General features: G+C 55.9%; 1 protein-coding gene and 1 non-coding gene across 2 annotated transcripts; one reads left to right on the forward strand and one right to left on the reverse strand.

Moving 5' to 3' along the window:
• Nucleotides 1-2,671: 2,671 nt before the first annotated feature.
• On the reverse strand, nt 2,672-8,473 carry DLX4 (distal-less homeobox 4). Its single transcript, XM_004041443.5, has 3 exons — nt 7,867-8,473; nt 4,346-4,542; nt 2,672-3,914 (listed from the first exon to the last, which is right to left on the reverse strand). The coding sequence occupies exons 1-3, from the start codon at nt 8,147-8,149 to the stop codon at nt 3,672-3,674; spliced, it is 723 nt and encodes a 240-aa protein (XP_004041491.1). The 5' UTR covers nt 8,150-8,473; the 3' UTR covers nt 2,672-3,671.
• A 3,022-nt stretch (nt 8,474-11,495) lies between these two features.
• LOC115934761 (U6 spliceosomal RNA) lies at nt 11,496-11,597 on the forward strand. Its single transcript, XR_004070518.1, has one exon. It is a non-coding gene; the product is annotated as a U6 spliceosomal RNA (small nuclear RNA).
• Nucleotides 11,598-12,349: the final 752 nt, after the last annotated feature.

Here is a 12,349-nt window from a genome sequence, read left to right on the forward strand (position 1 = left end):
CACCTGCAAGTAATTTGGCCAGTGGGAGGGCAGTTAAGATTGCAGTGTGGAATCCCTCAAGATCTGTGTGTATTTGGTGAGGAGGGGGCTACCTCCCTTCCCCTCAGACCCCATGTGCCCTTTTCCTCTTCACGGCAGCAAATTACTTGTAATTATCTCACATTGAAAGCCTTCAGGAGCTGCTCCCAAAATTGCTTTAATTGAATTAATTAAATCTCATTTTGTTGGGGGAAAACATGGAGGCATGACTTAAAATAGTATACGGGGAGAGGGAAGGTTGAGTGACCCAGAAAGGTGGGGAAGCCCAAGTCAGCTTTCCTGTAGCTGAGACCCTTGTAGTGCCCTGGACGTTCTCTGAACACACTTTCCCGTCTTCCAGTTTCAGCTGACTTCAGATGCACTGTGCTGCGTCTTCTGCATTTGGGACCTTGCCTGTATCCAGCTCTCGGATGGTGGTGACCAGGGATGTTTTGAGTTCTCCAGCCTCATTCTTTGTCCGCCTCCTTAGGAGGCAGTTCTCCCAGGGGCAGAAGGTGAATGGATGGCAGTAAGAATTCCCCCTCGCTGTAACCCCTCCCCTTCTTCCCCTGATAATAACAGCAGTTGTAAATGCCGTTTATTAAGTGCTTACTATGTTCCAGGCACCATGTCAAGCGTGTTACAAGCACTATCTCATTTTGTCATCACAATCACTCTGCAAAGCAAGTCCTATTAGTATTCTCATCTTGGGTGGGGGTGGGGGTGGGGGATGGGAAAAAGCAAGGCTCAGAGAGAGGTTAAGTAACTCACCAAAAGTCACACTGCTAGAAGATGACAGAGCCGGGACTCTTTGTAGCTTAAAGCCCCTGTTCTTCACCACCCAATCTTGGTCCCCCTCCCTTACTGACCCAATTTTCCCAGTGGGGCTTCCTCAGGGAAAGGAACCATGGGGTTCTCCTTCTACAGCCCTGATGGCCTGAGGGAAGGGAACTGGGCACCTCCTCCACTGGGAGCTCCAGGCCCATCACTGCCCAGGAGCTCAGGGAAACTGGGCCAGCTCCCAAATGGAAAAGAGGCTCCCATTTCCCCTGAAAAGGATGGATAGAAGGAGGGGGGGCCGGAGGGGGGTGGACGCTGTCAGCTCAGGGCCTCTAGCTGAGAGAGTAATTACACTCCTTGTGCTACTTAACTTTACAACCTGGGCTGTTGTTTTAACAATGTGACTTGTGTTGGGCTGTCCAATTAATCTCGCCTTTGGAGGCTTTCCTAGATGGGGCGGTAGATCTTATCTTGGGTCTGTAGAAAGAGGAGTGTGCAACCTGCAGTGGGCGGGAACAGCTGCCTGGAGGGCCTGTGGCCTCAGAGGAGACCAAGAGGAGAGAACTGGGGCTGGGGTGACAGAGAGCCAGTGGAGCCTGGGGCTTGGAGCAGGGGAAGGCATTGTAGGAAGAGGAAGATATTTATCCTCCTGGCACTCCCATTCCTCACCACTCCTGGATCTTGGCTTTGGTCTACCCGTGTCATGTGCCATCCCCAAGAGAATTCTCTGGGAGTGTTTTGTGGAATAGGGGTGGTCACTGACCCAGCACAGGGTGAGGAACAGGGGCTGAGGAGGAACTGACTGTAGGCATCAGGAGCTGGGGGATTTCATACCCCTCTGCCCTACACATGACTCCAATTTGGGCTTCTCTCTGGCCTGCAGCGGTTGGCTGGAAATGTCTGAGTGGGCTTTTCAGACTGGGACAGGCACCGAGTTTGCAGTGTCTGGGAACAGGTCTAGGCAGTCAGAGGGAAGCTCAACTTGGAAGCTTTTTGCCTGGATTTGGAGGCCCCTCCCCCAGCCCCTCAGGCCATGCTGGGCTGGATTCGCTGAATTATTCTGCCACCTTTGTCCTCAGCTCCTCTCCCAAGGCGTTCTTTATCCTGCTGATCCTGGTGGGAGCAGGGGTGGTGCTATGTAGTCCAGTGAGGTGTGGTGGCCAGGAGTCTGTCAGGTCCTGCTGCTCCCCAGGCCGCCCGCCCTTCTTGCCCAGCACTGACCCCTCTGGCCCAGGCTGGATTGGAGGCCCTTGACAATACCCACGCCACCATCTGTGTTTTCCTTTGCCTGGAACTCACCACACCAGCGTCTGGTCATTTGTTTGCTTCAGTCACCATGGTATCCCTAGGATCTAGCAGAGCACAGGGTCTCCAAATGTTTGTTGGATGGAAGAGAATTCCAGTTCTTTTTGGTGTTTTCCTTCTCAGACCTGCCCCTCCTCCTTCCCCAAGGTGAGCTGAGGCCATCCTGCCCCCAAGCAGCACACTTCTCCAGGTAGGACTGGACCGGATCCGTGGGTGTGCCCTCTCTCAAGGTGAACAGGGCCTCTCCCTGGGCTAAAGGTGGGGCCTGGGGGCTGGTAAGGTGCCTGGCTCCCTCCTGAACTGGGCCAGGAGAGCATCTCCTGGGAAGGAGCACTCAGACCCTGCATGAGCATCTCCTGGGTTCACATGGGAGCATATGAAACTGTGGACGTTGTTAGAACATTCCAGAGCCAGAATCACAGAGCTAGTTAGTGGCCAAGACAAATCTAGAATCCAGTGCCTCTGATACCTGTAATTCCATGGTAGAAAAGTCAGATGGGCCAGAAGAGATGCATGACCAGCCCCTACCCATAAGAAGTCAGGAAACAAACACATCTCACAGCCAGAATGCAATGTTTTGTACAAACTTTAATCTCTGGAAGCTGGTGGTGTGAAGCTCAAGCTCCAATTGGTTCTAAATCTGCACAGTTCCTTTGAACAGAGACAGCTGCAAGGAGCTGAATCAATGGGCCTACCCACCTATTTGGGGGTGTCTATACCCGCACTAATCCAGAGAGCCAGTTTGTCCCCATTTCCCCCCAAGTGTTACTTTACCAGGTTTCCAAAAGTGTGTGTCCGTGGGTTCGTTAGGGATTAGGGATGGGGAATAGAAGGGAGCCTCTCAATAAATACCTATTGAATTATATGGATTATTGGATCCATTATCTATTCAAAAAGGGGAGATGGGGAGGGGGTGGGAAAGAGGGCTTTTTTTTTTTTTTTAAGGAGGAAAGCATAAATTACCCATAGGTCCACAAATTCCACATTTCTCTGCATCTCTTCTACCTCCCAGTATGGTAAGTAAGTAAATCAGTTATGGGGGTAACGGGCTGACCTCCAAGGAAAAATCACTGGGTGGGTGGGTGGGAGCTGATGGTGGTCCACTTCTGCTTTTGCTCACAAATGGGTTGTGCAAGGCCAAAGGCACACAAAGAAAAAAAAATACTCAATGTTTCTTGCTGATTTTGCACCCAGGCTGTAGTGGCGATTCAGTCCTTTTCAAGAAAACTGGGGGAGGAGAAAGGGAGAGAAGGAAGAAGGAGTGGGGGAGTGGCAAGACCAAGGGTTCTGGGGACAGTCTCAACTCCAGCCAATGGCTCTCTCTCCAGAGTCTTTGTCCAGCTGGAGGGAAGGTGTCCAGTCCATGGTAGTGGTGGGGACAATGATTATATAAGGCTGAGGTCCTTGATTTAGCTGTTAGGATTAGGGGTACAGGCCTCTAATTGCTTGTCCTCCAGAGAAAACCCATCTGGAGCTGGTTTCCTCCCAGCCCAGAAGGGGTGCAGGTGGACTGCCTGGGTCCTGGGCTTTGCAGGAAGGCTGTGGGCCTGACCCGCCCTTCCCCAGATTCACATCATCTGAGGCGAAGCCAGGACATCTGAGGAGTGATGCTGATACCAGGCTCCAAAGCTGTTGCCATAGCCACTGGTGGGCAGGGTCCCTGCCTTGGGTAGATCCCAGAGGGAGGGGAGGGGTGGGGAGCAGGGAGACACAGAGAAGGTCCTCCCAGGGAAGTCCCCTTCCTGCCCCCCAGAATTCTGCTTCAGGAGCTTCTTATACTTGGAGCGTTTGTTCTGAAACCAGATCTTTACCTTCGGGAAGAAAAGGGGAAAGAATGAAAGATCAGGAGGAAGATATGTGTGAAAAGTTTCGAGGAAAGGAAAGGGATCCAGGTGCAGGCGCAGTCCTGGGAGACCAGCAGTTCCCTAGGCTGGGAACATTTGCTCCAGTCCCCCACAGCCCCAGAAGCCTTCTGAGTTCCTGCCTCTGAGCTAGTATCCATGTCTCCCTGTCTGACCTACCCTCCTCTTCCTGACCCACTCCACCCCACCCGCACATACATGCACACCTTTCAACACATTCCCCCCAAGGCTTACTAAGAGCCAGCTATGAACATTCCCTGGAGAACTGTGACAACAGGGCCACAGCACCAATCCATCAGTCATTCACAGCTGGGGCTGGGGGATGAGTTCCCAGAGAACCAGGGAAGGTGAGAGCTGGGAAAGGACGACACTGGCCCCACCTGGGTCTGGGTGAGGCCAAGCTGCGCTGCCAGCTGGGCCCTCTCGGGCAGCGCCAGGTACTGCGTGTGCTGGAAACGCTGGTTTAGGTGCTGCAGCTGCAGGCTGGAGTAGATGGTCCTCGGCTTGCGGAGCTTTTTGGCCGGGGCCTGAGGGCGCCGCTCGGAGGGTTCCGGGGACAGCCGCGGCTTCTCCGAGTCTGGTGGGCAGCACAACACGGTGTAGGGGGCGAGGAGGGAGCGAGAGGGTAGGACGGACAGTTTCATAAGCTTATTTGCATCTCGTCTGCATGCCGTCGGCAGCAAATAGCAAAAAGCGCAGCCACCAGGATCGCCCCCTTGGCCCCTGCCCTCTACCTTCCGCGTGGAGCGTTTCAACCCCCACGTTCACCGCGCTAGGTGATACAAGACGCAGTTCTGCTCCCAGGGAGCTCCCACTCGTATGGGTCCTGTGACCCTAGGAAGAAAGCGCCGAGGGCCACAGCCAGGGTACTGCGGCGCCTGCGGTGGGAGGTCGGAGTGCAGCCCCGGGCGGTGGCGCCAGCTTGGGGTAGGGCGGGGCAGAAAGGCTAGGTCCAGGGCTGAGCCGAGGCCTAGAGATGACAGAGGAAGGACATTGCAGGCGGAGGCTCAGAGCAATGCTCAGAGGCTTGATACGGTGTCCGCGTGGCAGCCTCCGGCTGCGGCCAGCGGGGTGGGTGAGAGGCCCGGCTGAGAGGACCTTGAATACCAGTCTCGCAGCGCTGATAGTGACCCCGGGTTTGCCCTGGCCTCGCCTACTGTAACGGGCTGCCCCTCTGCTCAGGCGCACCCTGCAGGAAAAGTGACCATGTCTCCCCCGCCACACCGTGGCCGCCTGGGTTTCCAGGGACCCCCAGAAGCCGGGTCTGCGTGGGGCAGCCCCTTCCTTCGTTGGGCAGCGCGCACAGAGCGGTTCCGGCGGCAGGGAAGGTGACCCGGGTTCCAAGAGCGCGCAGCGCAGCCCGGCGGGGCCACTCCTGGATCGCGCTGCGGTGCCGCCGCGGGGGATCTGGTCAGCTCTGGCCCGCCTAGCTCTCCAGGAATCTCGGCCGCGGGACAGCCCAGCCCTAGAATGCTGAGGGACAGGGGAGGGTTGGGCCGAGGGGTTTCTGTTCTTCCGAGCCAGCCACCCTAACCTGCGCGGCTCTACGGGGACGCTGCAGAGGTCCCAGGCAATGGGAGGAGTAGGGCGGATGGAGCAGCCGCAATGCCCGGGGGCTTAGGGCAGCGTTCGCCGCATTCCCTGCGGGTCTGTACAGCCGACCTGAGCCGAGAGAGAGCGGCTTCTGTCCGCCCGCGTCCCCCCACCTTCTTCCCCTAGTCGGGCTCACCCTCCACACGTCAGTGTACCCGCCCTCGGCCAGCCGCGGTCACCAGCTGCCGTCACCTCCCCCGCATCCCTCACCCGTGGCCTCGGGCGCTGCGGGCTTCTGAGATCCTCCCTCCTCGACCCTGCCTCAACCAATTCCCAGAAAAACCGTTGGGTTTCCGCTCCCGCCCGCGCCTGTCCTGCCTCCCCTGCCTCGACCCCACTGCTGGCAGCTCTGGGCTGGCAGCCCAGAGCCCACCCGCGCCTCTCTGGCTGCGTGGACTGCGCAATTCGAGCGGGGACGCAGAGTCTCTGAGGCCGACCCGGTTGCTGAATTAGCACAGCCCTCCGCGCCCCAACTCTCCCAGCAGACCGCCTCCAAGTTCCTTCCCGGACAGCTGCCTTTCCCTACCCCAGTTCCAGCAAGTTACGACTGGATCTGCCCGGGTCGCGATCATGGAGCCCCAAGGCCTCCCTCCAGGCCCGCTGCTCCCGACGGCTCAACGGGGTGGTGGCACCGCTCACCTGGAGCCAAACCTTTTCCCAAGGCAGGAGTGGACATAGAGTGGAAGTAAAAGGAGGACCCCAAGCTCTCGATCACATGCCCTCCACTCTAGAGCGCCCAAACCCACCAGTTCCAGTAGAGAAATGCTAGAAATGTATTCTAAGGAAATCTGGGTGTGTGTGGTTTTTCGCTGGATGGGGGAAAGTCCTTAAAGAAAATGAACTCTCCACTCTGTTGTCCTTAGATCTCAGACAAGACTGACAACACCAACCCTACTGCCAGCAATTCCCCTGAGGACAAGGTCATGATATTCCCACCCCAGTCCCCAAACACATAACACACACAACATTTCCTATTAGCATACACTAAAGGACAGTCAAAGGGATTCATTTGAAAAACTAGAACTACTCCTCCCTGCAACTGCGCCCACTCCAACCACACCCCGCAGCCCAGGAGAGACAGCCACAGTTCTGTCACAGAAGGCAGTTAATTTTGGGGGGGTTGGAGGAAGCTCCCTAAAATCGATGCTCCTGGCTGCATGCTTTACCCATCTATATGTCAAAGAAGTTGAGCTTCTAAATCCTAGGGTCACTTCTGGCTCTGATGGTTTGTGAGCATGTCAGAGCCACAGGAGAAGGGAGGAAGATGTCTTGGTCCTGAGCTGACTCCAGTGAAGTCACCTAGTGGATGTGCCTCCTTGGAAGAGACTGCCAAAGACAATTGCAGGAGGAGGGGGTGAGCAATTAGATGGAGGCAGAGAGTCCAGGAACCTGGAGGCTAAGCTGGAGCCAGTGCAGATGGGATTGTGGGCAATGCCATACCCACATTTTATGTCAGCTCAGCTGCAAGGCCCAGGATCCCAAAGACGGGCCAGGTTCTCCGCTTCACTGAGGCCTTCCAGTGAGCACTTTCTCAGGAGCTCAGAGTTGCTCCAGGCAATGGGAACTGTGGCCTAACCTACCCCAAAGCCAAAGAGTGGAGATGACAGCGATGGCCTGCTCCTTTGGCTGGAAGGCTGAGGTAGTCAGGGAGAGATGAGCGACTTTCTGACCAGCCTTTGGCTACCTTCTCAGAACAATGGATAGAGGGGTCCTACTCCCAGATTCTGCCAGGCCAGCTTCCAGTCAAGGTCAGGCCTGGTCTGAGGAGAGCGGGTAAGGCCAGGGAAGGGAGAGGACAGAGCCCAGAATAAGCCTGGATGTCTACAGCCTTCCTACCAGGACTTGATCTGTTTTTCAGTGTTTGGCTTGATCACTGCTTTCTGAGACAAGACTAACGCAGAGAGGGGCGACAATGGGGCAGGAAGGGAGTACAGGACGGGGGCTGGGGGATTCTGACGAAGGGGCTAGGCCCCGGTCCCCACATCTGGATTGCTTCAGTTTTCCGTTACTAGTAGGTACACACAGCCCCGCTGCTCCAGGTGGGGGGTGGGGGGGCCCTCTCGCCTGTCTTTACACAACTGCAAATCGAAACCAGGTCGGTTTTGAAAGGAGACCTAGATCAACTCTCCCCCGCCCCTCCCCCCGTGTCTCCCGCCCCATCCCTTCGCCCTCCCCCCACACCCACATCCCAGGGAATCCAAGGAAGGTTTGAATCCCGCTAGCTGCGTCCAACCAGGCGAGGGAGAAGTTTAGGGGCGCACAGGAGCCGAACCCCAGAGGTGGGAAGAGCCGCCACGGCCGAACTTACCTGCCTCGAGTTCCTGAGGGTGCTCTGCAGGTCCGCAGAGGGGCTGAGAGAGCGCCGCGGGTTGCTGGCAGGACAGGTAGGAGTCTCCGGGGTTCGCTGGCTCGGTGTAGGGGTAAGACAGGAGGTGGCCACACGGCCTGGAGTAGGACAAATTGGGGGAGGCTGCGGTTGTAGGGGACAGGCCAAACGGGTAGGCAGCCGCTACCGACGGGACGGGGGCGAGGTCTGGGAAGACAGCTTTGGAGGCGTCCCGGCCGGGGAGGGGGCAGGGCAAAGAGGTCATTGTGGCCAGGGCCCGGGCAGCAGGGCCATGGCCCGGCACGTAGTCCGCTCCCGCTGCCAACTCTCTTTTCCAAGCCTCCGGCGTTGGGCCGGACGGGCCCCCCAGCCAGCAGCCCCCACACTTAAGATCCCGGAGAAAGTGTCTCTCTGAGCCTCTTTCAGCGGAGAACGCGCGCCTGGGAAAGGGGTTCCGGGGGGGTGCCCCCCCATGACTTTCCCCTCCCCCCCTAAATCCATGGGGGCCCCCTCCTCTCCATCGGGTTCGGTTCCCGGGACCCGACGGGGGCCCCGCCCTCTTTGACGTCCCGGATTGGCTACCGCCCGCGGTGACCTCACGGAGACTTGGAGCCGGGCCCCGCCCCCCGGGACAGCCCGCTGTAGAGAAGTGGGAAATGGGAGGGGGGCGGTGCGCACGCTCCAGGCCGGTCTATCTCGGGGTCTCCTCCGAGAGGTGCTGGGGTTGCAGAGCGATTGGTGCAGTCCAGGAACCTCGGTTATAATGGCAGAAATGCTAGAGAGGTGGCGAGCCTGGATGCCCAAGGGACAGGGAGCTGGGTGGTGGGCAGAGGCCCTGGGGCTGCGGAGACGCAGGGAATCTGCATTTGCAGTCTCCCGATTTCGGGGGTCTGCACGTCGATTCTGGTCCAGCCGCGGTGGACCTGAAGGGGAGTCAAGTGCAGACCGCCAGCGCCAGCCGCTTAGTCAGCGCGTCGGAATGCGCCGCTGCTGAGCGCCGGCAGTTTGTTGGTAAATAGACGCCGGGGCTGGGAGGGTGCCGCCCGGCGCCCAGCCTGCCCCGCACGCGTGTGGCGCGCACGCCCCCGCGGGGCGCCCTGGGCCTGGCACGCCGAGACCGCCGCCGCTGCACCCCACCGCCCTGCGTGCTGGCTTCCGCTTCCGGCAGGGGCCCTGGTTTGGTTGCGACACCGCAGCTCCTTGCAGGCCCCCGAAGCTGAAGAAGGGATCCGCCCTCTGGGCTTTAGCCTGTGCGGTGCCCCGCCTTTCCTGGCGCCGCAGGGGGCTGAAGTGTTGCTTGAACCCGGACGAAATCTGGGAGTGGGAGATGAGTCCAGTTGGATGGCTCCTGGGCGGGCACAGGAAATACTGCAGGCCAGTCTCCCTGGCGCATTTTCCAGGCTGTGTTCAGGACTTGCTTCTAAACATTAGTATCCATGGCCTCGATGGACACGTGTCCACGTATACAAGCATTTATTGACACGCGTACACAACTACACAGGGACTCCATTCAAATACAACATGTATATTCACATATACCAACATGGAGGTGCCTACACTGATGTTCACACTAGCATTCCTCTATAAAAAGAGAGGTTCATTTGTAAATCTGCAAACACTTTAGGCTGTGATGTGTATACATCTGCATACCTAAAGATGAATTAGCACTATCCCTGAATAAAAACACTATCTAGTACTTGTCTCTTACATGGATTCATGAGTATACAAGTCAAATCACTGGTGTACATACTCGAAAATACAGAAGATCCAAGCATATAAAATGTATACTTGTGTTCCTGCTCTATGAGAAATACCTGCCCACACACATCTAAGATGCCTTATGTTAGGGGAGAGACCATTCCATCCCTAAACTGCCAGTCTTCACAAATTCCCCAGCATACCCAAACACCTGTTCCCACTTTATGCAACTGGGCAGGCATATTCATGTTTGTACACACACACGTGCTCTCATTGTTAGCGTTCAGAGTGAAGGTAGCCCTCGTAGAATTGGGAGATGGAAGAGGATGGTGATAAGAAAGAGAGATCAGGCAAGGTGGCTCAGGCCAGTAATCCCAGCATTTGGCCCAGGCAGGCAGATCGGTTGAGCTCAGGAGTTTGAGATCAGCCTGGGCAACGTAGGGAGACTCATCTCTACAAAAAGTACAAAAATTAGCTGGTCATGGTGGTGTATGCCTGTAGTCCCAGCTACTCAGGAGGCTGAGGCAGGAGGATCACTTGAGCCCTGGAGGTCAAGGCAGCAATGAGTTGAGATCATGCCACTCCACTCCAGCCTGACTGACTGAGTGAGACTCTATGTCGAAAAAAGAAGGAGAAAGATGAGGAGGAGGAGGAGGAGGGAGGAGGAGGAGGAGGCAGCAGCCTGGAAGAATAGGAGAAAACACTGGCTGGGGAATGGAGCCCAAGCCTCCTTAGACAAAATCAATCAAATGGGTGTGCAGGGGTGGTTGAAGTTCAGTCAGGTGTCCTGCAAGGAGGAAGAGCAAGTCTATTTCAAACTAGACTCCCCAGTGGAATAGATAGAGGTGAGTTTTTCCAAGGAGAGACTCTAGCACCTGGCTTGGAGCCCTTCATCTTGAAGACTTGGAGCCGGGAAGAAGGGGCTTTTGCAGGGGAGCTTCCTCCTCCGGGCAGCTGGAGAACCCACTCCCCTCTCGTCCAACAGGGTGTGGAGGGTTTGCTCAGTAGAGAAATGCTTATTCTATGTGGGACTACCTTTCTCCCTTTCTTCCTTAATTCTAGCCATGCCACCATCTCCTTAGAGCTGGAGCTGTGAACCTGTGAGGATATATATCCTTCTAAACCTTTCATTCTACCATCACCATTTTCCTCTGCAGGGATGGAGGCAGCCTTACAGCAGTGCTGAGGAGAGTTTCCAGGGATGGCATCAAAGGTGTGCATCAAAGGAAGAGAATGTTTTTTGGGTGGGGTTGTCTGTGAGGGAGGGTTTCCCAAAGGAAGTGCTTTTGAGCTGGAGTTGACAGGATAAGTGGAAAGACATTCCCTCTTAGAACCATGTGCACAGAATCCTTTCTTGTCAGACCCAGGAAAGAAGGGCAGGCAAGGGTTTTCTGGCAGGGTTCTGCCACAGTTGGCTTTGGGCATCCTCCAAAGCCAGGAGATCCCCAGTGCATACTTGTCTTAAGTTCTAAGCTCTCAGGGCTTCTCTGAACTCAGAGGATCTTCACCCCTATGCAGCAGCAGGACATACTCTGCAGCCCTTTGGAATTTATCAAGCACTCACAACATCCAAGTCCTGTGCATCCATACACACACACACACACACACACACACACACACACACACACACACACACACACGCTCAAACTCCAGGCACTATTATCCCCATTTTACAAATGAGGAAACATCTCCTTCCATCATCACCTGTTTCTTCAAGGCTCCCTTCTCCCATATTCCAGAGGGTGTGGCGCTGGGGCACCTGCTTGGGATAACCTGGGGTCTCCTCAGAAGCAGGCTCCCCAGGGAGGGATCCTCTCCAATAGGAGTCTCATCTCACCAACCTCAGGAAAGGTGGACGTGGTGAGGATGTGGGCTGGGAAGCACGGTAATCTCGTATTGGATCAGAGGGGAGAGAGGATGCTTGCTTAGGAAAAAAAGTTGAACCAATACAGAGACGATTAGCATGGCCCTTGCACCAGGGTGACATGCAAATTTATGAAGCATTCCATATTTTACAAAAAAATTTTTAAAGAGGGAGGGCTGGCTTGAGACCCTTGAGGCTTGGGTTCTGGCCCAGTTCAGCCATGAAGTTGCTGGTTGGGATATTTTGCATCAGTCATTTGCCTTCTCTGAGATTGGTTTACCCAGAAGGGATAAAAGAACTGAGCTGGACTAAGAACTCCAAGCCTTTGTCATTTGCTTTATGACAAATTGCAAAAACTAAAATCCAAAACCATAAGAAAACCAAGAAGAAGAAGTGGGGGGAGGAGGAGGGATGGAAAGAAGGAAGAAAAAAAGAGAACTCTCTCCTGTCACTACCAATACCTCAGGCCCCGGGATCTTCACAAAAGCCAGAAGTGGCTCTCCCAACTTTCCCTCACAGATCCTCTCGCTTAGCGCAAGGGGCCTGCTCGGAAAACTCCAGCACCCTGGTGATGCCGCGGGGACAGACGGCGGGGTCCAGAGTTGGGGGGAGGGGATAGGGCGCCGCGGGGCTCTAGGGATTGGGCCGAGGCGCAGGGATTGGACCTGATCCGCTAGGTGGACGGTAGTTTGCTTACTCTTCTTGGGTCGCCGGGCAAAGGCCATCGCAACCGCTCCGGTAATAATTCCTTGCGCAGCACAAGCACCCACGGAGGTGAGATGCATTCCTTGTTTGATCACCCCGAGTTCCGACCTTCCCGGTAGCGGGAATTCCCTCCGAACCAGCCCCTTCCCTGGCGGTCTATCACGGGCACCCCTAACACTTGGTGAGTGCGCAGTGCTC

Source organism: Gorilla gorilla, chromosome 4 (genome assembly GCF_029281585.2).
Source record: "Gorilla gorilla gorilla isolate KB3781 chromosome 4, NHGRI_mGorGor1-v2.1_pri, whole genome shotgun sequence".
Lineage (NCBI taxonomy): Eukaryota > Metazoa > Chordata > Mammalia > Primates > Hominidae > Gorilla > Gorilla gorilla.